Here is a 26,195-nt window from a genome sequence, read left to right as displayed (position 1 = left end):
AAGTTATGCACAAAAACAACATTCTTTTCTTATTTAAAATGATCAAAATAGCAGTTGAAGAAGAAAATAAAGTATGCCAAGCAGTCCCTTTTTCCACCAAAATTTACAGGTTGATACTGCCTCTTCAAAAGACAATAAGATTTATATTTGTATTTCTACTCTGGCCCCATCCCCCTCATTCCCACCGTGCATCCTACATTCTTTAAAATGTAAGTAACCAAGGTGCTTGGCATCTAATTTAATATTTAAATATTTGATTGACCAACTAACACTAAGCAGTACCATTTTACAAAGAACACAGTGAGATTTTTTTTTTTTTAATCGGAGCAGAGCTGTTCAGAAGGCAGGAGCGATGCCACAGTTCATTTCTCTTCTCTGTGGCACAGAAACACAAAGCATATAGATGCTCAGTGCAATGCCACACAGTTCCCGCTTTTGGAGCATGCTCTCAGCAAGAGGCTGCTGGTGGCACAAAGAGCATGCGCCATTAAACTTGATCCATTTTCTTATCAAACGTCCAACATTCCAACACTGAAACAGCACCATTCCAAGAGTGGTAACTAGAGAAACCGGTATACAGTGAGGGAAAGTGGGCAAAGGACACAGCTTGTCGTATCAGTGTCCTGAACAGAAGGTTTCCATACTTTGAGCAGTGCGTTCTCTCCCTGCACCACCAACACTAGCCTCCAAGACACACACACACACACACACACACACACACACACACACCACACACTCAAACACTCTCCGATTCTCTCGTAGACACACATACACACTCTTTCGTTTTTCAATAAAAGTTTCTAAAGTTAAAAACAAAAATTATCTGAATGTTCTTCCGGCAGCTTTCCTACAGAACCTGAAGCCCCACAGAGTCAGTTAATTTGTTAACCGATCACATGAGTGTGGCAATTATTCTAAACCCCTTAAAAATCAATCTGAGGTGAACAATGAAAAATGGCAACTTGGCACCAACTTTACATGCTTTGTGTCTCTGCATGCGGTGGCAGGGTGACACCAGGAGTGCACCGCTGGTCACTTACTGCTTTTGTGGAATCAATACAATTCATTTGCTACGCATGTGAATTCTCCGGCAGGACTGTGGGTGCATGTATGAATGGCTTGTGAATCTGCACGTGTATAGATTGCACAGTATCCTGTCTTTTGAATTAAGTGGTTTACCTTAGGTTCCTGCATTCTTACTGCCTGTTCCATCTAAGCCTTTTTAAGGGAGGGAGGCAGGGAGGAATGGCAGATAATCTTTACCTACAGATATTTCAAGTTACTTCCCAAAGCAGTTAGTGTTTCATTACTTCCTGCCATAGGTAAAACCTGTCTCATAAGCTTAGGCCTATTACTGGTTAGAGAAAGAGCTAACATCCTGTGCAGGCATACTGTATGCATGCTATAAACCAGGATCTGAAGCAAATAAGAACTTCCACTGCGGCCACTTTTCTGGTCACGCTGACTGTATTGTCACCCCAACCAGGAAAATAACTTTCTCTAACTTATCGTATTCCAAAACTTAGAATTTACATATGAGAGCTAGTCACCCTGAATTATGTGGAATAAATTCAATCTAACCAGCAGACTGATGAATTCCACGAGGGTAAAGATGAAGAAAGTGCAACTCATGACACTCTTAACAAAGAAGGTGTCCACAAAAAAAAAAAAAAAAAAAAAAAAAATCCCCTATGGTTTTGAATCCATTTTTAAGATGAAATTCAAGTTTTCAATGCTGAAGACTGCGGCGTGTTCACAGTACGTGTTTCACATACGGAAAAGGTGTATGTCCCATCCAATCAATAATGCAGTTATCAAGTGTTTTAACATATTGCTGTAAAATGGTCCTGTGGCAGAATGAGTATAAATCAAAATTTTCTAACAATACAGAATGCAGATGATTACATCACAGCATGAGGCATAACCAAATGCCATAGAGGAAATCATTACACCGATCAGTAGTTTCCAGCAGAGATTTGAACAATTCGGTTACTATGTGAGCATATTAAAGTAGGCCATGGAAAGAGTTAAACCACAATCTGTTCTTTGTGTGGGAAGGCAGCCCTTGCTCACAGCAACCACAGCCCATGATAAGACCTCCCTAGCTCCATATACTTTCTGATGCCATGCTTTCGGCTTTCACTGTAACTACAAAAACTTTGTTTATCCCCCTTAGAAATAATGCAAAGGAAGCCCTGCTTAAGGAAATGTGGGCTCAAACATCCTTCGGGAACTCACTTCCTATAATCTGACTCTTACCATGATTTACTGATATGATTAAAAAACGTACATACATACTCATCAGCTAAGGAGTTGAGAATGTAAAGGATACAGGGGTGGGGGGGGGGGCTTTGTCTCATTCATTTTACCCTTGCCACGCTTTTATAAATGCTATATTATTGCAACAGCGATTAGGCTGTGCGGTAACTCTTAAATGCTTACATCCTTAAGTACTATGTTCAGTGACATTTCATTTTCTTATAAAGACATCAAACATACTATTGATTAAATCTGTTTGAGTTTCAAATCATCTGTCATGTAGTAAATCTAAAAATTTTAATAAATTATTTTAAACCATCAAAATGCAAATTTGAGAACTGAATTTGGAATTTCTTAGCAAATGCATACAAAACAATGTTTTTTTTAGATTGCCTTTAGTTTATTGCCAATGCTGCCAAATAATGTTTTAAAACATACTTTTTTTCTTATTGACAAATAGAAATAGCAAACTTTCTCAGCCCATAAAGTTGCCTTACAAATATGCTTCAGTGTTTTACTATTCTGTGGATTCAAATGAAACACTTGACAAGGAGACACAGCCTCCAAAAAAATGATGATAAGTAGAGCTTTGTTATAAGTCACATACACTTCTGTATTAACATGCCTTAAATGTCATCTCCCAAATATGACTGTTTTCTAACACTGAGTTGCAATATATTTTTAGTAATTTTGAGTGACATGGATAAGGAGAATAACTGTCTTCATCCAAAAAAAGAAGTGATAAAGGTATTCAAATGTCCTAATTAATAGGTTATCATAATAACACTTTAAACCATTAGGAAAGTCATTTTTTGTTTTTGTTTTTTTGTTTTTTTTTAAGCTGAGCATATAAGTGACCTAAGATCTAATGGTTCTGTACTAAGGTAATATGTCATCTCACCCTTTCAGAATTTCTATTAAAATTCATTGACATTCCTCTTTTAAAACTTCCTTTAGTTGAACTAAATTGATAACATAAATAACCAAGTTACAAATAGCAAAGGTAAAAGTAAACAATCCTAATTCCACCAGAAATATTTATTTTTCTTCACAGAAACAATGGTTTCCATGAAAGGGATGGAAAATTAGACCAATATAGAGGTAGAAGAGTAAACACTAGATATTCTTAGGGCACTGATATATAACAATAAATCATCAAGAATATGTTCCACGAAGAACTTGAAATTTTAATAATTTAATGCAATCATGCCAAGTAAAAGTTTTATGAGGCGTTTACATTACTTTTAGAAAAAGCAAAATATGAAATCATATATGATGGTTCTTATTTTTCCTTTCCTATCTGACTTATACTGAAATATAAATACTGACTTATATGGATATACTGACACTTTTATATAAAACATTTTGCTAAATATCAACAACTGTAACTGTAGCTCCTTTTGAATTAAAATTCTTCCTAAAACCTAGATACTTTATTGCAACTGAGACACTAAAGTTTTCAACCAATTAGGAATGCTTCTCTATTCTGTATGTACACATCCTAAGAAACATTTTGCTATAGCTAGTAGACTCTTACAACACAAAACTGAACTACTGGTCTAATATAAGAGTAACATCGCTAATGTGCCCTTACTTCTGCAACATCTTACATTACCTACCTATAAAGTCACAGGTATATTAAATGAGAATTGGGAAGCTACAGTTCCTTCTGGAGTATAGGCCTTAAATCCCCAAAAAAACTGTTTTAATACGTCAACCTACATTTACATTATTAAAACAAGAGAGAATGTTAGTCATCATGAATTAGTGTTGGTTAAGTATGTGTTCTTGAATACTAATGTGATAGCTGAATGATCATGCTGTATATGCTCCTAATATTCCATATGTCACAATGCTGCAATGTTATTTCCAACTTACAGAAATTAAGATAAAGCTAGTGACTTTACAGTGCATATTTAGAGGAAATAAAAAATGCAGTGTAATCGCTAGCAAGGTTTTTGAGCAGCTGATGCTAGAAATATAAATTAATATAGATAAGCAGTCCTTTACAGGTGAGGATAAGTGATGCAGTACTTTGTAAGCGAAAAAGCCTACCTCAATTTGTTTTATTTGAACTACGCTTCAATGATGTAAAAATAATGCCAAATGAGCGTGGTTTACCAGAAAGAGAAAAAAAAAAAAAATCCTGATCGGTAATATGAAAGGTAACTTTTACAACTGAAGGCAATTCGTTATACCTGAAACAGTTTCATCATCATATTTATTGGCCATTATTCATACCTTTTAAAATACAAATAACTCAGCAACTCATTTTTCCAGTTTTGTTAAATTAAAGTGCACGTTACTTGCTGAAAATAGCCATATCTAAGTTAATCATACTCAGATGCCAAACAAAATATAAACAATAAAAAATGTGTCAGCCAAAAAGCTACAGGACTGTATCCAATCACTGAATAAGCCTTATCATTGTTTTCATCTTCATTCACAATTTATGAATGCCTCGGTCCTTTCCAATCACAATGGCTTCTAATTGTCATACAATTGAAATCTTAATCATCTGTCCACTATAAAAATGCATCATCGTGATGTTGGGATTTAAAAAAAAAAAAAAAATTGCAACACACCTAAGACCTGGCGACACTTCTCTAACCGCGTAGTTTGCCACGCCAATGTCCAAGAAAATGCTTATCAACTACAAATGGGGACACTTCCTCCTCAGAGCTGAAGTCCACAGTCCCACACCTTTCGAGGTTTAAAATAATGCTTTAAATAACCACTCTGGGCTAAGACATTCAGTTAGTTGGCCAATGGGTTAGTTAGCTGGGCAGCGATGAAAACTGCCCCCAGGTAAGTCTGCTCGGGTCTCACCACTTTTCCATTTGACCGTCTGGTTTAAAATTATGTACACTGTGTTCCTAAAAACGCATCAAGCCAAGGTTTTATCTCATAACGCTGTTCCTAAAGTCTCAGGACGATTTTCAAAGTGAATTTAAAAAAAAAAAAAAAATGACCTTACTTTTCCAGCACTACTGTCTGCCCTCCGAGCTACGCCCAAATATCGCCATAGGAACAGGTCCCCAGAAAATGAACATGCCCTAAAGTCCTTAACTTTCACCACCACCAACTAACTCGTGTCAACGTAAAGACTGGCTTTGTGGGGTGGTCACTGGAAACCTCCAGGTGCGGGTCGCGGCGGCCCCGAGTCTCAGATCCCCACATCCAGCCGAGGCTCGGGTCTCGGGACCACAACCCCCGACCCGCGCCGCCGCCCGCCCCCTGCCCGCGCGGCGGCGTCCAGAAGCGCCCGCAAGGACCCGCGCCGGAGTCCCCTGGCCCAAGTTCGCTAGTTGTTTCTGAGGCTCGGCCCCCTCCCCCCGTGAGGGTCCGTCCCCGCGCCCCGGCGACCCACAGGGGCGGCGGGCACGCGGGCACCGGGGCACCCACCCGGGCAGCCGGGCAGCCGGGCAGGGGCGCCGCGCGGCAGCAGGCTCTCGGGGGGCCGCGCAGGGGCCGGCGCTGGCGCTGGCGCTGGCGCTGCCCGGCCGGGGCCCTGCCCACCCCCGGGGCCTCGCCCGGTCCCGCCGCCCGCTCCCCGTGCCCAGGGCGCGGGGCTGGGCGCGCGGGGTGGCCTCGGACGGGCGGCCGCGCGCCGGCTCCCACGCCGCCCCGCAGGGCCCGCCGCAACTCCGGGCCACTTCTGCGAGGCGCTGGGGCGTCCCGAGGTCCACCAGGGCCGCTGGCGGTCCGCAGAGGAGAGCAACGAAACAACACAAAGGCGTTTCGGACCGGAGGGAAAGCTCGAGACAGCGACCGAGACATGTACCTGAGTGAGACAGATGGGAGAATACATCATGACTTCGCCTTAAAACGCACTTTCCCGGAGATGCCCAAGAAAATCTTCGAGAAGCCAGAATCTCATCTATTCATTTTACAGTCATCTGAGCCCCGCGGTGCGATCGATCGGGACGGGGCTCCGCGCCGGATCGCCGCAACTTCACGACAGACCCAGTCCTCCTTAAATAGCCAAAGATCCGCGTTCGCTCGGCGTGCCGATCTCCCGGGGTGAAATCCAATCTACACTTCAACCCTCCTGCAGTCCGGGCGCGCCGGCCCTGCTCGCCGAGGCCGCCGCCGCCGCCGCCGCCGCTGGCTGCTTTTCGCTGGGGTTTGGGGGCTTGTTTTCTGTTTTGCGGTTGTTGTTGTTGCTGGGGGCCAGGGGGTGCGCGGAGGTTCGGTGTGGGTTGGACCGGGGTGGTGGTGGGTGGTGAAATGCTTTTTTAAAAAAGGCGGGGAGGGGGGCGCAGGAGGGAGCGCGGGAGGGAGAGCGAGGAGAACGTGTCACCGCGCTGGGAAAGTTCAAGGTTACAGCCCCGAGCACTGCGGCAGGATCCCCGAGTGGCGGCCGCGGGCGAAACTTTGCCGCGAGCCGACCATGTGTGTGCGCGAGGGGGAGCGTGAGCGAGTGCGCGCGGGTGGCGGGGCGCGCGCGGGAGAGGGCCGGGTGGGGGCGGGGGGGAGAAGGGAGAGGCTCGGGGGGGGGGGGGGGGCTCGGGCGCAGGTCTCCCGGGCGGAAGAGGCTCGCGGCGCGGTCCCCGGCTGCAGCCGCCGCCGCCGCCCGCGCCGGCTCCTCCACGCCCGGCCGCCCGCCCGCCCGCCCGGCCGCCCGCCCGCTTCGCCCCGCGTCTGACCCGGCCGAGCGAGGAGGCTGCTGCTTGCCGCCGCCGCCGCCGCCGCCGCCGCTGCCCGGAGCCCGCGGGGGTGGGGGTGGGGGGTCGGAACGAGCTCCTGAAAAATCCCAAACGATAAAATCCCGCTCTCCCGCTCGGCTCCAAACTCCTCGCTTTTCTGCTCTGGGCTCTCTCTCTCTCTCTTTTTTTTTTTTTTTCCCCTCCCTCTCTCGCTTTCTTTCGTTGCAAAACTTGGAAGTTGAAAATTTCACCGGTTCCACCCTCTGGACCCCGCTCGAGCTCTCTCCAAATCAGACTTAAGGATTGTTTTATTATTTAATTACACAATCATCGCTTTACTCCTCCTCCTGCAAACGCGCATTCCTTTTGCACCAGCCTCTCCACACCCCCCGCCCCCCACCTTCCTCCTCCTCCTCTTGCTTCTCTCTTTCTCTTCTCTCCCTCTCTCTCCCCCCTCTCATTTGTTAAAGGTCTCATATCGGTGCAACAGAACCATGACTCCCCCCCCCCCCCACTAGAGCCGCTTTCCGCCCCTTGGGCAAGCCCCGCACTCTCCCCGCGCCACCCCACACGCACACACACCCCCGAAAACCCGCCCTGGAAGAGGTATTTCTGTGCTCGCCGCGGACTCTTTAAGCCGCGGGAACATCCGAGTGGGAGAAGCACTGAGCCGGCCTGGGCCCGAGAAAGGAACGAATGGAAAATTCCCTCACACCCAGGCCGCCCCGGGGCCCAGGTCGGGGCGCCGACTCTCGCACCCGGGGCGGGCGCGGCTCCCGAGCCCGCCGGCCGGAGGGAGGAGGGGCGGGCCGCGGAGGCGGGGGCCCGAGCGAACTTCGGCGCAAGTAGTGGAGGAGCGCGGGCGCGGACGGGGGGCGGGGCGGGGGCCTCCGGGGTCTCCCCGGCGCGGGTCCGCGCCCCGGGGCAGCTCGGCAGAAGCGGCGCGCCGCGCCTCGCCGCGGTTTGCCGCCCTCCCGGGGGTGCCCCGTGCACGTGGCCTCGCTCGGAGCGGGAGGATCGGGCCGAGCCGCCGCCGCCGCCGCCGCCGCCGCCGCCCCCTGCTCCCTCCTCCTTCTCCTCCTCCCGCGGCCAGCTCCGTTTTCCTCCTCCTGCAGCCCCGCTGGCTCGCTCCCAATCCCCACCCCCCGGGGCCCGGGGCGCCGGCGGAAAGCGGCTCCCTCCCCGCCGGGGTGCAGGCAGGGCGGGGCGGCGGCGCGCCCGGAGCTGCGGGGCGGGCGGGCGCGCGCGAGCGGGGTGCGTGTGCGGCTACAGCCCTGCAGGGGCTGCCGCGCCGGCCTCGCTCCCGCGCGCCGGGCCCCGCCCCCGCCCCCGCCCCCGCCCCCACCCCGGCCGCGGGCCGCGGGGTCCCGAGTGAATGAACTTGATTTCGGGTGCTGGGAGGGAGGCGGTTCGCCTTGCACCCTGCTGCAGGCGCGCGCGCGGACACGCACACGCACACACACACACACACACACACACACACACACACTCACTCACTCACTCCCCGCCCCCCAAATTCCGGTTTTCGGCAAGGGGTGGGTGGGGAAGAGGTGGAAGCAAAGGCTGTCCAGACAATGGAGGGAGGAAAAGTGAGTGCCAGGGGCTCCGCGTCTACCTAGCTGGGGGCTGCCGGGGGCGGCTGGGGCCACGGCCGGGCCTCGACGTTCCCAGCCCCAGGGCGGGGCCGCCTCTGCCCCCAGCTGTGCGGTTGGGGTCCTGAGGGGCGCTCCGCTTCTCCTCCCCTCTTCCCCTCTTCCTCCCTCTCGCTTTTCTTCCTCAACTTTTCTCCTTTTCCTTCCCTCTCTCTCTCCCGCTTCTGCCCACCGTCCCCCCGCCCTCCCGTCCCCCCAGCGGACCTGAAGGAACCAGTGACTTTTTCCTTCCCCAAGTGGGAGTTATCCACATCAAGCATTTCACGACGACACATCAAGAAAAGTAGGCAGGTTCAAGTCAACCATGAAATGGTCACTTTTTAACCCCGTCCTGTCCTCATTAGGGAAATGCTCAAACACAGTCCGTTTTCAAAGAGCGCCCTTAATGAGGCGAGCTTGCCAAGTCTACCAGCTGCAGCCCCCGTAAACCCAGAGCCCAAAGAAGAAAGGCGCTGGGGGGCGGCGGGGGGGGGGAGCGATGGATCTGGGAAGACAGGTAAAGTCGGGGAAATTTCGAGAACTCCCTCGAGTTAACCCTTCAGGGCGCACACCACGGGGAGCAGCCTCCCTGCTACCCCGGAGGCAAAACCTCTAGTCCGCGTTCTGACAACGCTAATATCCTTTGTGTGGGTCATTTCTTCTTTTTTTGAAAAGCCAGGATAAAGTTGACAGTCTTTATAGATGAAAGGAATGAGGTGACAGTCGGGATTAATCCAAACAAATACTCATTTCTCTCCCAGAAATTTTTAGGCAATCTCATCTTAGATTAAAAATAAAACCCCCAAAGCATCACTTTGTATTGCACATTATGCTGCCTCCCTTTTCTCACCCTCGTAGCGAAGTCTGAGGGGAGGGGGCGGGGAAGCGCTACTGATAATACCAGCTTTAACTACTGGAGTTTCCCTTTGAACAAATATTCAATTTAACTGGAGTTAATTTACCATAAAAGACATTCCCCTTGGCACGAATGCACTCATGTCCTTGAACACACCTCTTTGAATGCCTGGACTCTTAGAGAAGCCATTATTTCGGGGTCTCTTTAAAAATCCAGAGCCCATCTCTCTCTTTCTCTCCCTCCCTCCCTTCTTCCCTCCCTCCACACCACACCACCCCCAGTGAAATCCTGGCACCCAGAGAGCGGCTCCTTTCAGCCAGAGATCCCAGAACCAGCCGCTGTCCCCTGGCAAAAGAGGCCCATGGCTGAGCCCTGGGCAAGTGTCTGCAGACATCGTACCCCTCCTCCCCTATTAGTTTTCCTTACCAACAGAAACCATTTCCCTCTGCCACCAAAAGTAGGTTGCATCCAAAAGTTTCTCACAAGCTTAAAAAAGAAAGGCGAAAAATTGACAACTGTTACACAGAAGAGCCCACAAATCCGCAGCAGCACCAGGGGTGAAGAAGCAGCGACAGACCCAGGTAAGACCCCAGAGAAGTGAAGATGTCTGGGGCCTCCCAGGCCTATCACTTAGGGGTTCAGATCTCTTTCAGGTGCTCCATGTTTGTAGAGCGCTTGTGGTTGGGTACAGTCTGACGAGCATGAAGGATGCTTGGTAGTTTTGAGTTTTGATTTGTTTCCAAGAAAAGGGAAATTGAGAAAGGAGTAATGGTGAGATGGGATAAATCAAAAGGGAAGAAAAAATGAGCAACAGAGATATCCTGGAAGGGCTTACTGGGTGCTCAGTTTATATGGCTTTGACTGTCCTCTCAGGCCTCCCAGCCATGGGCAGGATAGCTGACATTCCCCCACCCCCACCCCACCCCCCAAACACTGCTTCTTCTCCAGCCAATGTCAAGGTCACTACAGGCCTTCTCAGGATGAACTTTAAAGGAGCCTTTTGTAAAAAAGAGTCTGTCTGGTAGATTTGGGTGTATGGGACATCTGGCTTCTCTCAGCATGCTCATCCACTATCTTTGATTTGAGAGGTACCAATCTCTTAAATCCCAGGTAGAAGAGTAGAGAGAGGAAGTGAGAAAGTGCATGCATTTTATTCACTTTCCCTTTTTCCCAGCATGTCTGTGCCAAGATATTAAGAGTGGTTTTAAAGTATCTCTGAGAAGTTTCTGCTACTATCAAAATGGGCCAAACACTTCTTAGACTTGGATACTTAGACTCTCCCTAAACTCTTTCTTCTCTCTCTCCCACACTGAAAGGTAATGACAGGCCAATTGCATTCACCCCAAAATCTGGTTTGAGGACCGAGAAAGAACTGAAAGCCTCCTGCAGCAGCAGAAATATTTGATATTTCAGAATTACTAAAGATCTCCTCCCTATATCACTTATTCCCTGCCACTGTATAGGGGGGGAAAAAGTTTCTTTTCTCACAGATAGTTTGTTGATTTCAAAAAGAATGCCAGTGCTTCAGGAGACTGGATTTTTCAAAACTCAGTCGTATACTTGAAAAATTAAGCAAGTTACCCATTTGGAGCCTTTCACTGACCTCCAGAGAGGACTTGACATCTCAAGTACTTATCAATATTGATTTTCTTTTAACCTTCTCCCTTCTAAGAAAACTCAGTGACAGGTTGCAAATCCTGAGCAGTTTAGGGAAAGGTTTCTTGGAGCTTAACAAAGCTGTCATTTTCAATACACCCGATGACTTTTTTTTTTTTTTTAGCTCTTGAATGTGATTTGAGGGAAGGCTCAACAACCACACACCCTGGCTGCATCGCCAATATCAATATTTTAAAACTAAATACAAAAGAGACAGATGACCTCCTGACCCCAGGAAACAGGCCTGCAAAACTGCAAGTATCCACCACACCATGCCCAGGGACCCTTCCTTCTTCCAAATGAACCACAAAAATCATACATGTGTAGCCCAGAAAACACAGTTTTATATCCACAAGCAGGAACACCAAAAATCCACTCAGAAGCACAGACATAAACAACCAACAAGTACTGAAATTGCCTGCACTTGATGGGAATTGCAAAATCATGCCCAGCTCTCTCAGCCCTTAAACTACTACTGTCAAATTAGGGTAGCAATTTTTCCCTCCTAGAAAATTCACAACTGGTTAAGCTTCCCCACCCCCCATTGCCAGTGCTTTGCCTTTCACTGAAATGAATAAATAACCGTGGACTTTTCTTCCCTCCTCTGGGAGCTGTTTGGTGTCCCCTGAGGACAAAACTAAATGAGAAAAATGACGCTGTTAATAATGTCGCTGCTGAAATGCCTGTACTCGACTGTTAAAAAAAAAAAAATACTATCCCACTAAGTGTGCTTACATTTCGGGCACATTTACAAGCTACGACTAAATCTGAACAGTGACTGGGCCAGATCCCTCTATTAAGGTTAGCTGGTTTTCACTTCTCTACAGAGATGAAGCCAGTTCATCAACGGAGATTCCCAACTTCTGAAGACATTTGCTCCCGGATTACAAAGTCAGCAGTTGCCTGTAACTTTTGCATGATTTATTTTAAACCTTGAAAATCATGGTAATAATTGCCTTGCTTCACTCACAATACTTCAAAAGTTACACACAGTCTCAATACACAGTCTCTTCGCTGCTAATACTGAGAAGGTTGTAGTTATTTCAACTACAGCTATTTCGTCCTTTTTCAAAAGAGCTGACCCCTAAAGTAAAACTATACTGTCATTCTATTTCTACATATAAGTCGTTTTTTTGGTTGTCCATCTACATATGCCTTTGTGACATGAAAACAGATCTGTTTTAAGGAAATGTTTCAAAAGCTTTATCCAAAATAGCCAAGTAGCCTTTACATTCTGTACTAAAAATTGTAGAAGGGGTACTGCAAAGAAACTCAAACTTTCTGCACCCTTTTCTCGAATTCTTCCTTTGAAAACTGCCATTCTGTCTCAGAGTCAAAATAACACATAACAACAGAATTGTGCATTTTAACTTCCAAATTAAAATTTAACAAGCAATTGCAAAATTACAAATAGAAAAGACAATTGGGCCTACACAGAATATATGTTCAGTAAACTTTATCTCTGAAATGTTTTAACAATACAGTAAGTTAAATTTCAAAGCAATAAGATTGTCAAATCGTGTGATGTCACAAACTCTAAAAGCAAAGTTACAGATGTTCGTGACATCATATTCACTCATAATTATGCTACTGCTGCTCGGTCTGCTCGTATTAAAATTAAATAGATGTCTATGTCTGCTAAAGAATAAAAAGAATTTATTTTGGACATCAAACAATGAAACTGTCACCATTTATTGTCTGAAACACTCAGCTAATCAATTTCCTATTAAAACAGCTTTCAACAATACTCAGCTTTAAAATTCATCTGGGCCAGTAAAAACCTTTTCCCAGTGCACAAGAATGCAGTCCCAACCACGACGATAATTACCCTTCTAATACTTTTATTGCCCAAGCACTTTTTCCTGTGCTTCCCATCAGTTAGGCAAGAATCTGCAGTATATTGTATCAGTGAGTTGGAGTGCTTGACCTTTGCCCACATATGATTTAATAGGGACTTTTCAGCGCTGGAGCTTTCTCCATCTCTCATACCATTAAATGAAAACATCAAACCTCAAATGTAAAACTGGAAACCACAACGTTTTGTGTTTCACAACTCTTTGCAGTTTTTACTTAGGCTGCTTAAAGGTCAGCTTCTTAGCCTCACAATTCTCTCCCCCCCTCCCCCCCTACAGTAAAGGTGCTCAAAAGTCACACCAATTCTGATTTTGATTAAATCTTGAACTCCCCAGTCAGATACACACATGCACCCTGCTTATTTACACGTGCATTCTTTTTCTAACCACATAAGCATGCGTGTATGGCTTTCTGGATTTATTCCATTTTAGAGCTGATTTAAATGTCTGTTCAAGGATGGGTTCAAAAGTTAACTTTTTCCCGCCTGTTGGAAAATTAAAATTACAAAAGATGGTGCTATAAGATTCATTCAAAGAACGTTAGAGTTAATCTTGTGTATTTTGGCGCCTTTTCCCTGCCAGCTACTGTACTGGGGGGCGGGGGGGGGGGGGAGGGGGCGGGACTTGGAGATCTTGTTATGTCCCGTCTCAAGTTCAATGGCAGTTCTTCTAACCGGAGGAGAAGATGGCCATGTTCACAGCCCTAATAATAATTCCAATCACGCCACTTCGGCATCTTGTGTCAAAGTCGAAACTGGCTTCCCCGCCCCCTTCAACCTGAAAGCTGCCAAGTCCTCACACACTCCGCATTCAACCACAACTTAATGGATGGGATATTGTGCATTAAAATGTGTCCCAGACGTACTGGCGAAGAGAGCACAAGGGAAAAGGGAGGCGCCCGCGCGCACACACAAACACACACACATACTTACAGGGGTAAAAATCCTAGAGCAAAACCAGCAGGACTAAAAGTATTAGGAGCGGGAAGAAATCCATCATAATCTTTTTTAAAACGGGGAGAGAGGTGTGGGAGGACTAACAGTTTGATCCTGCAACTTCGGGAGGGGGGGGGGGGATACTAAATTGGGAACAAATATTGATCTTAAAAACTGCTAACATACTACCCAGAACTAAATAAATAGTACTACCCTCACATTTAATGGTATAAAAAAAAATGCACTTTTAATGAGAATATATAACAAAGCTGTGCATATTCACCATAAAGTGAACGAAAAAAAAAATTGCTGTAAGAAAAGAGAATGGACTACAGGGTACAACTAAAACATCATTTGTACAATAATTTTTCCAACATTGGGAGGAGGAGGAGAAAATAGGGAATTAAGCAGGGAAAATACTACATTTAACAGTTTGGGCTCACAATGTTACCAACTGATTCCCGCCATAAAAGTAAAGTTGCTAAACTAGAAAAAAAAAAAAAAAAGTACATGTTTGCATCGGCCTGGAAATCCAGCACTATAGGTCAACCTGTAAAGCAGAAATGACATTTATTTAGGTAAAACAGTCACTTCACAATGCACAAACAGGAAAAAAAAAATTGTGTCTGGGGTGAAGGGGGTGCAAGGGACAAACAAGACGAGCAAATAAAACCCATCATTTCAAAGCCACATACCATTGCACTGTATTGCATTAAATAAAAGAGATCTTGAGTCTGCAACAGAACCCTGGGCCGCTGACTTCACGTGTCTCAGGTACAGATTTGTGGATTTTCTCAAGGGCTGTTTGGGTGTCGCTTTTTGTGCTTAGCTTAAAAAAAAAAAAAAAAAAAAAAAAGGCAATCCGGGAGTAGTCTTTTATTTTTTAAAGTATTATTCTGCAATGCCCCAGTTCTTGGCCCGAGAAGAAAAAGTCTAAAAGCAGGCAGCCCCCTCAGTCTGGATATGCAGTTTTCCTTCCTCTCACTTGCAGAAGACTGTCTCCCGTGGTTGACTTGAACGCCGTCCAGAGCGGGGTGTGTGTGTGCGTGTGTGTGTGCGTGTGCGCGTGTTCGGTGGGTTTTATTGTTGTTTTAGCAGGGCTGCTCGGGCCGGGGCCGCCTCCCGTCCCGGGCTCCGGGCGCCGCCGCGGGGTCGCGCGCTCGCCCCTTCCCCGCCCTCGGATTGGCCTGGCCGGCGGCGGGGCTGCCCCGGAACCGCCACCCGCCCGCGCACCCTTTCCGCGCCCGGCCGCGCTCGTCCCGCCGCCGCCCGCCGGCCTTTCTCTTTCTCCGGCTCGCCGGCCGCCCTGCCCCGCCCCGCCCCGGCCGCCCCGGCGCGCGGGAAGCGCGGCTCTTCGCTTCCGCCTGGCGGCGGGAAGGAAGGCGAAAGGAGGAGCCGGGGGCGGGCGCGCGGCGATGCATATTCATCAGGGCGCCCGCGGCGGCGGCGGCGGCGGCGGCGGCGGAGGCGGGAGCGGCCCCGAGTGGGTGTGGCGGCCTGCGCGGCGCGGGCGCCCCTCGCGAGTGGCGGCTCTGCTCTTTGTGCAGCCCGGGCCGGGCCGGAGCGAGGCGAGGGCGGCGCCGCCCGGCTCCGCGCGCCTTTGTGCGCCCCGGGTCACGGGCCTCCCCGCCGGCGTGCGGGGCAGCGCGGGCCGAGCCGCGGCGCGAGGCCCTTCGCCGGTGCTGGCGATGCCCGCGGCCGCGGGGCCCGCCCTGCTGCCCGCCACGTCGCGCGGGCCACTTCGCAAGGCCGCGTCTGCTTTCGTGTGAGGGGGCTTCCGAGTGGTGCTCCCGGCCGAGCGTTACCAGCACCGCAAAACCACCCGGAGAGCACTTTTGACCTGTGTTTCTGTGCCTCCGTGAGAATGTCAATAATCCAGGGGTCGGTGCAAGAAATAGTCAGCACCAAAAATAGATACGACCTCTGGGCCCCCAGAAGTAAACACTCTAGGTGAGGGTTGGTAGACCGCTCATGTTCATAAACAAAGTGGATTTCATTGTTTGTTTTTTCTTTTAAGTTAAATGAAAGTAGTGCTTTTCTTAGTTTTTAAGTTGATCCAGTTATTTTCATTTTAAGCATTGTATGGTGTGGTAAAATGCTTAACGGCTCAATTCAGTTGTTACATAATTCTGATTTAAAATCGAAGTTTTAGAAGTAAAAATATAACATTAGCCCTAAATTTACATGGTACTATCCCACGTGTGTTTAGAAAAGATTTTATTACAGAGATTTTGACTAATTATGTAATTGCACAACAGACAATGGCTTCAAATATCCTCTAAAATCCCTGTTCAATTATGTGATTACCAGTGGGACCGGAATAGCTCCCGATGAATTGTTCTTATCTCTCCACTAAATGTGAGCATGGCAGGATTTTAGTCTGTTATGTTTACCCTGAAGGTCCAAGAGAACTTAAACAACCTTGTTCATGTTCTTGGTTTCTACAATACACATTATTTAAAAAGGAAGATACTTTGGCTTCATCACAGAAAGAAAGAAAGAAAGAAAGAAAGAAAGAAAGAAAGAAAGAAAGAAATAGAGAAGAAAGAAAGAAAAAGAAAGAAATAGAGAAGAAAGAAAGAAAGAAAAAGAAAGAAGAAAGAAAGAAAGAAAGAAAAAGGTCTTTTTTCTAATACACACACACACACTATATGGTTGGCTGTATGTGAGTAATACAAATAGCCCATTTCAATGATAAGTGGAAAAGCAGAAATTGTATTGACCCAATTGGACTTTAGAAAATGCCAAATTTAAAAATGGGTTATTAAACAGAAGGTTTAACAGTTCCCGATTTCCCCCCTAAGAAAAACTAGCACAGTATGTATCTATATGGCTTCGGGAAGGGAGGTGAGGATGGGCTTGCACACATGTACACATATATAAGTATGTATGTATCTCCACACTTAGCTATAACTTCCCAAGGAAAATTAATTTTTAACATCTAACACAATCCAAGTTAGGTAATTTTAACCACTCAGCTAGTGTAGCTAAAATTCAGTCTACTCAGGCAGTCAATTCAAGTGGGTAACAAACAGATCTGTTTCCATTCTAGCATTTCCTAATAGTAGTTTCATGGTGAAGTAAATCACATTTAGCACTAAGGAACCAAATATAAAATATGAAAATTCGAAGCAGCTAAACTTTAAAGAATTGTTGAGGATGCGAAGGAGTGTTTAAATGGGCAGTGTTACCAAATTCAAAAACTTTTCTAAGTGTGCCTCAGAAAGTCTTTTTCTCTTGCAATTATTTGAAGCCCATAGTGGAGTTACCAATCCTTCCCAACATCTATTTCATGCAAAAAGAATTACATTAACAGGAAGAATCCAGTTTTGTTTAAGAAATATCCAAAGACATGAAATGGAGAAAGGAGTAGGAAAGGGCAAAAAAGAAGGATTTTCCTGTGTTTTTCCAATGATAACTTGAATGAATCTGGAGTTAGTGTCACCTGTCAGAGGATTTCTGCCTAAGCATATTATTTAGTAATAGAATGTACCATTGTATGTCATGTCCAGTCTTTCATAGATTATCTGTTTTTATTTGCATGTAATTCATTTCTTTTGACATGTGATGCTTACAATACTTACTCCTCTACCAATTACTCTTCTGTCAAGTATATGCACATATCATAATTAAATGATATGCAATGCTCACAAAATAAGGAAATTGACTTCCAATCTTGTCTTAGAAAAATCGGACTCACTAATTTGTAGTCATCTCAATGGGTTGTTGCTCCTAAGTCTCTTGTTTGGCTAATGGTAATAGTTTTCTAATCTACGCTGTTGGTTGATTGTCCAGTTTTCATATTTTGCATTGTAAATCAATATACAGAAATTAGGGAGTGCTTTTTTAAAATAAAATTATCTTGGTTAAAAACCTTTCCTAGAATATAATTAAGATCTAATGTCTTCATATATTCATCTTTCTAGAAATTACAACCATTTTTTAAAAATAAGGACTGCCCAACATTACTTAGGAATTATGGCCCTCTGACACCTCTAACTGAAGTGATCCCAGTAGAAAGCTAATTTCTTTATGCCTTCAGTTGGAGGCACAATTATTCCTTAGAACTAACTAGAAGATTCACGAATACACTAACACTTTAGATTTTCTGGTTCTTCTTAAAGCCAATTAACTGGTAATGCAGTTTCTGTATGTTTTCTTCAAATTAAGAATTTTTTTAATGTACTGCAACATCTGCACGTGTTTATCTTTGAGAATAATCACTATATAATTATTTCTAAAAGCATGCATTATTACAATGCTTTATGTCATAATTGAAGTAATTCTTCTACCCTATCTAAACCAGTAATTTTCAGTCATTACCCCAAAGGTGTTTATTTTTTCTTACTTCGCTATTTCTCAAAAATATAGGAAGTGTGTTTTTATTTCTATTATTTTTTACTACTAAAAGGCACACACTAATTTATTAGATTATTATATCTAGTCCATTATTATGCTAGCATGTGTGCAAATTTAATTGATATAATAAAGATAGTGGAATACTTAAGACATGACACTAAATAAACACACCGTCTTTTAAAACAATTGGATAATATTTTTTAGAATTTAAAAAATGCATAACGTATAAAGCTTTCTTAAACATTCATATTGCATATTGCCTCCAGAAAATAGGGAAATAGTTTCAAATACTTCTTAATTATTTAAAAATATTTAGAGAGTCTTAAAGTAGGACGTGAATAAAGTGCCAAGTTTTGGCACTTTGTTTTAGTTCTACAGATGAGAGCTATCTTCGTACAACTTTTACCGAGGAAAAAAGAATGCATATCTAGTATACTGTTGTGTAGGAGGAATACCCAAGTGTAAACAACAACTTCCGGTAATTATTTTTATTTTCCATTGGTTCTAGCAATCTTTACTATAATCCATTGTGCCTCTTCTTTAGACACTGATTGTGAAAAATAAACACAGCATCTTTCCCACAAAACATAGTTGCTCACCACACAGAAGTATATCTGGGGAAGAGACTTCAAGAGATTACCAGATAAGCCCTTGCAATGGAGTCGAAACTCCACACCACCCAAGACAGGCACACCAGGTTCTTTTCTAACCATTGAGAGTATGGGTACAAAAATAAATACACACACGCAGTGTTCCTTCTTTCACTAAATGCATGCTGCACCTGTGCACACATATATCTGATGACATCTGCTAACATAATAAATCTCAAGTGGTTTGTGGTGTCATCAAAAACCTGAGATGGTGGTGTGGCTCACAGCCTCCCCAACCCCAGGCTATGGTCTTGTTAAATTTCACAAGCAAAACAGCGACAGACTTAGTCTCATTTCGTACCCGAACCAGGGGTTTTCAAGAGCAGGTTGAGGTGGTTTACCAAAAGAAAGAAAAAATCTCTAGTTATGACTCAGTGTGTGAAAAATTTGCTCTCTGATTCAATGATGATAAATCAAGGATGTCTCACAGCTTTGAAAAAAACATTTTTCTGTCAATTGTTATGAATTCTCAACTCAAAGTATCCACCTTCCCTAGCCTACTTATGTTTTGAAGACTTACTTTACAAAAGAAAAGCTATGAACCATTAAATCTTCATATCTTGCTTACTCACACTTTTATATAACTTTAGTTTCAACCATCAAAATGCCCATAAAAAGAAAACAATAAACTTGAATGAATTTAGGCTGTAATGATGATTAAATTGAGCAAAGGAAACACAAGTGTTTTCTCAAAAATGTTCAGGATATTTTGTGCCATATGTAAGGTTTCTGAAACAACAGAATCACTAAGGTATTTTTTTAACCATTTTCAAAAAACAGAAGCATCTGGCAATCCAGAAATCAGTGAGGCAACAGGATGCAAGAAAGCGCTAGACAGTCTACTGATCCTTCAATATAGTTCTGGCAAAGGACCATGTTGCCTTTTGCTCAGTGGGCCATTTTCAACAAGAAAATGAATGTCAAGCCCCCTGCATCCACATCCTGGGGTCAAAGATTCTTCTTGGCATATCTAGAACATAGCGGTGTCATTTCAAATTGCCCACTACGAAAGAAGATCAATAACCATATTTTGTGTTTTTATTCAATAACTAAGAAAGCTTCGATGCGCCTAGGGAGTATAAGAGGAATGCAATTCTTCTACAAACTTGTATCACATGCTTAATATGGGTCTTGACCTGGGGCTGGGTGCTACCGTACAAGGATGAATACATTTTTGAGAATTTCTGCAGTTACGATAGAGAGGCATATTTCTATTGCTTTGTGCTAATATTCTCTTCTAAGTTTATTGAGAAAAGAGTAAGCTCCCCGTGGGATATCTTAAAAGCCTTCAAATAAACACACCAAATAACGACCTTTGGTTTTTTGCTCACTTTACAGGTCAATGATGTGGGTTTGTAGAATGAAAACAGTGTTGTTAGAAACCAAAGAAAAAGTAATTAGGGACGATAAGTCAGGTGCCCTTCCCACCCCACCCACCCACTGAAAACAAACAAAACAAAACTCTTGAATAATACATTCAGAAGCCAAACTAACAAAGTCACGAAACTTTTGATACCAACGTTCTTCATGATGTGCAAAGTATTTTTATAAACAACAGAGTGGGGGAAAGGAGGAGCAATGTTAAATGGGAAAATTCAGGTACACAGGCTTTACCTATGTGCAATTAACACTGTCTTAACAGCTTACTGTTTAAGGATGATTGACAAGCAAATACACAGAGCAGGGTAGAAACACAAGTTTCAAGAACATACCTAATATCACTACCTCTCCCTTTTTCTCTTCATGTCTGGCACCATTCTGAGCTGCCCTCAATATTTCTTTTACTATTATTCTTAAATTTTTTTTGTTGTTCTACAAACAAGAGTAGAGACCCTTTATTTTTTATTTTTTTAAGAGTTGAAACCCTTTAAGTGAACAATTACCAAAATATAAATGACACCCACCCACAGTCCCGTTACCTAAAAACCCTGTTTCATGTGCACATATTCCAATCCAGGATTTGCTTCTGTGCTTACATATTATTTGGCATAGTTATAAGATTTTAAAGTCAACAGAATTTTGTTCTGTGACTTTTCCACTTAACCTTCTATTCCTATCATTGAGATTAGTGAAAGGGTGCAACACTCTAAGATGCTAAAACCAGAAGAGACTTTGGGGACTTCCAGACAAGAAACAAAGAAACAAAACTGGCAGTATCCTGTGCTTTGCCCTGTCATCTTTTGAATGTTGGAATTCATTTAAAAGGTTGGAGCAGAATCCCCACCCCCTTTCCCTGGGGCTCAATGTCCTGAGTGCCCCATTGCATTCCACTGGCCCACTTTCCTCATGTGGGTTTACCTGCTTACCTCTCCCACCTGAGTTTGCAAGCCTTGATCTAAACCAACTGCTCTTCTTATAGCTGAGAAATCAAAACATGGTTCAGAGAGATAAAGTGACTTGATCAAGGCTACGAAGCTATTTAGCCACCATGCTGGCATTATAGAAGAGGTCCCTGACTCTAAACAAGTGTTCTTTTTATTGCCATTTATTTCAGAGCATGTGGAGAAGCGGGCTTCTGTGCATCAGCATGACAGCCTCACCAGAAATACTGTGACCGCAAGCTCCTTTATAGATGGAAATGTCCCAGGTTAACCACTCACCACCTTTTATGCTGCAGGTCATAATTAACATTTGATGTCCATAAGCCAGACACATGAACCCACATAAATCCTGACCATACGCACAGTATTCTTTCTCTCTTTAAAAAGAAAATATCAGAATGAGAAGTGAAGGAAGCTGATCACTTTATGGAGATAATGTCAAATGTGCTCTCGTTGATAAAGTAAAATACTTTGAATATTCCTATCAGACATATCTCACAAAGATGTGATGTTCTGCTAATACCCAAGTAGACAACCACTATCCCGGAAAATCTAAAGCTCCTGTATCCATGTAGATACAGTATTTTCTGAATGTTGAAATAGGACACAGGGTACCAACTAAGGACTTTCTGGAAATGAATTTAAGATTTTGGAAAGTTTTACAAAAGTTAATAAAAGTGAATCCTTGCTAGCTATGATTTAATAAATGGGCTTTATGAAAAATAATAAAAATGTATACAATCTAAGTAGGCCTGATCTCTATGTCTCTGTGGGCGATTCTTCGAAATTTGCCCAGAAAGCAAGATTTAATTACAGTGACTGCCATGCTGTCATTGCTGTTTGTGTCCTGTGCAGTTCACATTTGCTTGTAGCGCTTCATTCTTCCCACAGGACACCCGCTCTCTAGGTTCTTCTCCCAAACGAACGTCAATGTGGGGCTCCCACATACAACATCACAGAGTCAAAACGGTAAATAATTGAGAAGTTCATGCATTATGTACATGGTGAGGTCTATAGTTACTCTCTTGGCAGGCACAGAAGCGGTCCATATTCACCCAGACTCTAGGCTCATCCGGAGAAATGATCTTAATGGCCCTTACTCTGGCCAAAGCACCATCTGAGGGGAGCCATGTGGGCACACCACTGTGCATTCAGGAGGCCACACCCTATGTGCCAGGTTTCCCTGCGGTCCACATATGCAGGTTTCTTCCAGAGCATGTTAAATGACTACCTACAGGCTGGATCTTCTTCTTTGCTGTGACCCAGGGCAGCACCTTTATTAAGCAAGGTCTCCCCTAGGGCAATGGTTTTCCCCAACCTTAAGTTAAAATGAGTGTCATAACAAGTGATAATAATTACCAGGTACTCAGATCTAACCACGGCTCTGCTCTTTGCTCGGTATGTCACATTTATTATCTCTGCTCTTTTAAAGATGAGGAGCCTGAGGCTCAGAGACGTTGAGTAACTGTGAGAGGTTATGGGGCTCCAAAACCAAGTCCTTCTAATTCCAAAGCCTATGGCCAAAGCTGAGAGGTACAATGCAGCAAAGATACAGTGCAAGACTGTAACCACCCAGGCGAGTGTGGGCCTTTCACAGGAGCTGCCTTGGAAGGCTTTGCAAGTATTCCTTCAAACATTTTTATCACTCTTCTTTTGAAATTGCCTTTAGAACTCCAGGCACATTCTTTTAAATATTATCAATGGGATAGATCTTCTTCCTTTGAATGTGGATTTGAGTTTTGGATATAGCTATGATTCATTCAATACCCTGTGGTGATTAAAGAACTCAAGCTGGGTAAACCAGTTTGGGGTGCAAACAAAGCATGACAGAATGTAACAAGACTATCTTCATTCTCCAGCATTTCTGAAGGGATGGACTAGAGAAATGGAAGGGAATAGACTTGGGCTTAGAGGCACCATGGTTGGGGGTTCAAATCCTTTCTTAGTCACCCAAAAGCTATGTGATTCTGGGAAAAGTGTGTAATAATTCTTAGCCAAGGTCGCCTTCCCTTTAAGAAGAGCGGTTAAGAATCTAAACTACCTGCTTCGATGTTGTTTGGGAATCAAAAAATATTGTACGTCAAAATATGTCGGGATGTGTCTGGAACATAATCTTTTCTCAAGAAATATTTCCTGAATCTGATTATCAGATTATTATTCATCTCTGTCCTTGTTCTTCGAATGTGGTGAGAGATGGTAAACAAGAGTTAACATGGTCTGTGACAATGACCATACCTTAGGGCTCCTCTGAGTGCCACTGGGCTTGGCATATGGCATTTATTTGCAATTACAGTTTAAAAACCAAGATGGAGGTCCCGAATCCCCTGATGCTAAGGGAGATGGATTTGAAGGAGACTGTGGTGTAGTTTGAAGTTTGTGAGAGGCAATTTCTGTCTCAAATTTACTCCTTTTGACTCTCTCTAGAATAGTGAGAACTATAATAGCAGCTTGAGCAAGGGCCCCCTCCTACACATTTATGAAGTGCCTGCCCTATGGCAGGTTCTGGTTCAAGGTGGGACATGGGATTCTGCTCCTATCCTCAAGAACAGTGCCCAGGGCTGATTTAGTGACAGGCATGGAATGATGCTACCCAAATGATAAGAATTGAGAGCACCTCAGAACCCATTGACACAACTCTTCAGGCAACAGAAAAGCACCTACTATGTCCAAGAAATTCAGAGTGAACAAAACAAACAACATTCTAGCATAGAGGAAAGAGACCTGGAATGGCGAGAGGGAGAAGAAAATACTGGAATAGCTAACAGAAATAGAAGCCTTGTGTAGCGTTGCTCTAAATCAATAGGCCTGTCACACTTCTTTGTGAGGTCAGAAGGATGATTTGAGAATTCTAGAAAATTTGCAGAAAGATGTTTATCTAAAGATAGAAAAGAGCTTTTTTTTTTCAACACACAGTAAATCAGGGGTATCTATCTATTGAAAATAGGGGATGGGAGCAGCCCTGAGGGGCTCTGTAGTGCTTTGGCAACTGATCTAGAACCAGCCTGGTCTATCCTCTGCAGTACCCTATAGTACAGGTACAATATTATTTCCACTTTACAAATGAGAAGACTGGGGTACAGGGAAGTAAATAACTTAACCACGGTCAACAACTCCTAACCAACCTCATACTAACTTTTTTTTTTTGTCCCTACATGCCCCACCCACAACAGAGTGGCTTTCTCCAACCTTGAAATCTCTTCTCCTTCATGTAGGGCTCATTCTAGGCCCCAACAATGACCTAATAGAGAGGCATAAGCAGTGGACAACCTTAGCACAACTATAGCATGACACTGAAGTCTGGCCAAGACTAGGTCAGTAAGGAGAAAGGAAGTACTTCCAAAGCCTTGGCCTAATTCTTTGGATCCCTCAAAGGTGAGATATAGTGACTTCCCCATCTCTCTTCCTCTGCTTTAAAAAAATAAATAAATTGTTGCCCAATAATACAGCAGAACGTTATATAGCAACAAAAGAACAAACTTCCCTCTAGTGTGCATGTACAAAAGTGCACAACCTAAGGGTATATAGCTAGATGCTCGGACCGTGCAGTACGGGGTCCAGGGGGCAGTGGAAGCCGCCAAGGTGGGGGCTTTGGCATCCCTGATCCGATCAGTGGCTTCCTTCTCCATCTACAGGACTCTCTCAATTCAGAGAGAGGAAGAGAAGAGAGCTGACGCGTCTTCAGCCACTTTTAAGCGTTTGCACATCTATCTGTCATCTCAGTGGAGCCTTAACAAGGGTCCTGGGAGGCCGGGAGCTTTACGCACATTTTATAATTGAGTAACTTGATCAAGATCGTATCAGAGGACATGTTGAAAAAGGGCTTTCTTTCTTTCTTTCTTTCTTTCTTTCTTTCTTTCTTTCTTCTTTCTTTCTTTCTTTTTTTTAGATAGTGATGTAGTGAAATGCTGGGACACCTGTACCTCAATGTTCATAGCAGCAATGTTCACAATAGCCAAAATGTGGAAGGATCCTCGATGTCCTTTGACAGATGGATAAAGATGTAGTGTATATACACACAATGGAATATTACTCAGCCATCAGAAAGGACGAATACCCACCATTTGTTTTGACATGGATGGAACTGGAGGGAACTCAGCATAATGCTGAGTGAAATAAGTCAATTAGAGAAGGACAATCATAAGGTTTCACTTATATGGGGAGTATAATAAAGGGATTATAAGGGAAAGGAGGGAGACTGAGTGGGGAAAAAGACAAACCATGAGGGACTCATAACTATGGGAAACAATGGGTTATGGATCCATGTCACCACCATCCACATAAAGAAATGGAAAATTACTGGCAATCCAGAAACCACATTCTGCTCTCTGCCAATTACTACCCCACCATATCTCCCAAAGATACCCACTGTCCTGATTTCTAACAATACAAAGTTATATTGTCTGGTTTTGAACTTTATATCAAGGGAAGCATATGATAGTTGCTTTTTTATGTCTGAACTACTTTGTTCAGTATTTCATGTGATACCCCTTCTTGCTCTTGCAGATAACAAAGGTGTTTTCTTTTCTCCCTACTTTGCAGTATGGATTCTATTGTATGAATACAACACAATTTATCTACTCTCTACTTGACAATCACTTGGTAATTTCCAGTTTGGAGCCAATAAAAATAATAGAGAGAAGAGCATTCTTCTACATTTGTTCCAGAGTTCATATGTATGCATTCTCTTGTGCATAAACCTAGGAGTAGAATTTCCAGGTTATGAAGTAGCCTATGATAAATTTTAGGAGATAATGCCAAATAGATTTCTAAAGTGACTGTACTAATTTACACTCCCACCAGCAGTGCGTGAAAGTTCTAGTTGTTTTACATCTTCATCAACACTGTTTAATTGGTCTTTTTTCTATTTCTGGGGTATAATATCTCAACGTGGTTTTAATTTGCATTTCCAGATGACTGATGAGGTTAGCTGCTTTTGGCTGGCCATTTGGATAGCCTCTTTTGTAATACGTCTGTTCAAATATTTTGGCCCCCCCCTCAAAAAAAATATTTTGCCCATTTTAGTTGA

The 26,195-nt window shown here is 44.1% G+C and overlaps 1 protein-coding gene across 18 annotated transcripts in view; it reads right to left on the bottom strand.

The window, feature by feature from the left end:
- Positions 1 to 26,195, bottom strand: part of NFIB (nuclear factor I B) — a 438,092-nt gene that overhangs the window by 228,151 nt on the left and 183,746 nt on the right. For 6 of the 18 annotated variants that reach the window (XM_026001410.2, XM_026001414.2, XM_026001413.2 and 3 more), the window contains exon 1: positions 6,044 to 6,822. The exons of 8 other annotated variants lie outside the window; for them this stretch is intronic. In XM_026001410.2, the coding sequence (XP_025857195.1) occupies positions 6,044 to 6,073 (30 nt within the window). In that variant the 5' untranslated portion in view covers positions 6,074 to 6,822. Of the gene's footprint in view, positions 1 to 282; positions 741 to 6,043; positions 6,823 to 14,534; positions 15,020 to 26,195 lie in introns of those variants that run through there. 4 more of the 18 variants (XM_072728259.1, XM_072728269.1, XM_026001411.2 and 1 more) reach the window with 3 other exon arrangements.

This window comes from Vulpes vulpes, chromosome 12 (assembly GCF_048418805.1).
Source record: "Vulpes vulpes isolate BD-2025 chromosome 12, VulVul3, whole genome shotgun sequence".
NCBI classification, from domain to species: domain Eukaryota; kingdom Metazoa; phylum Chordata; class Mammalia; order Carnivora; family Canidae; genus Vulpes; species Vulpes vulpes.
The sequence above is the reverse complement of the archived record's forward strand: the minus strand, read 5'-3'. Positions and strand labels throughout refer to the sequence as shown.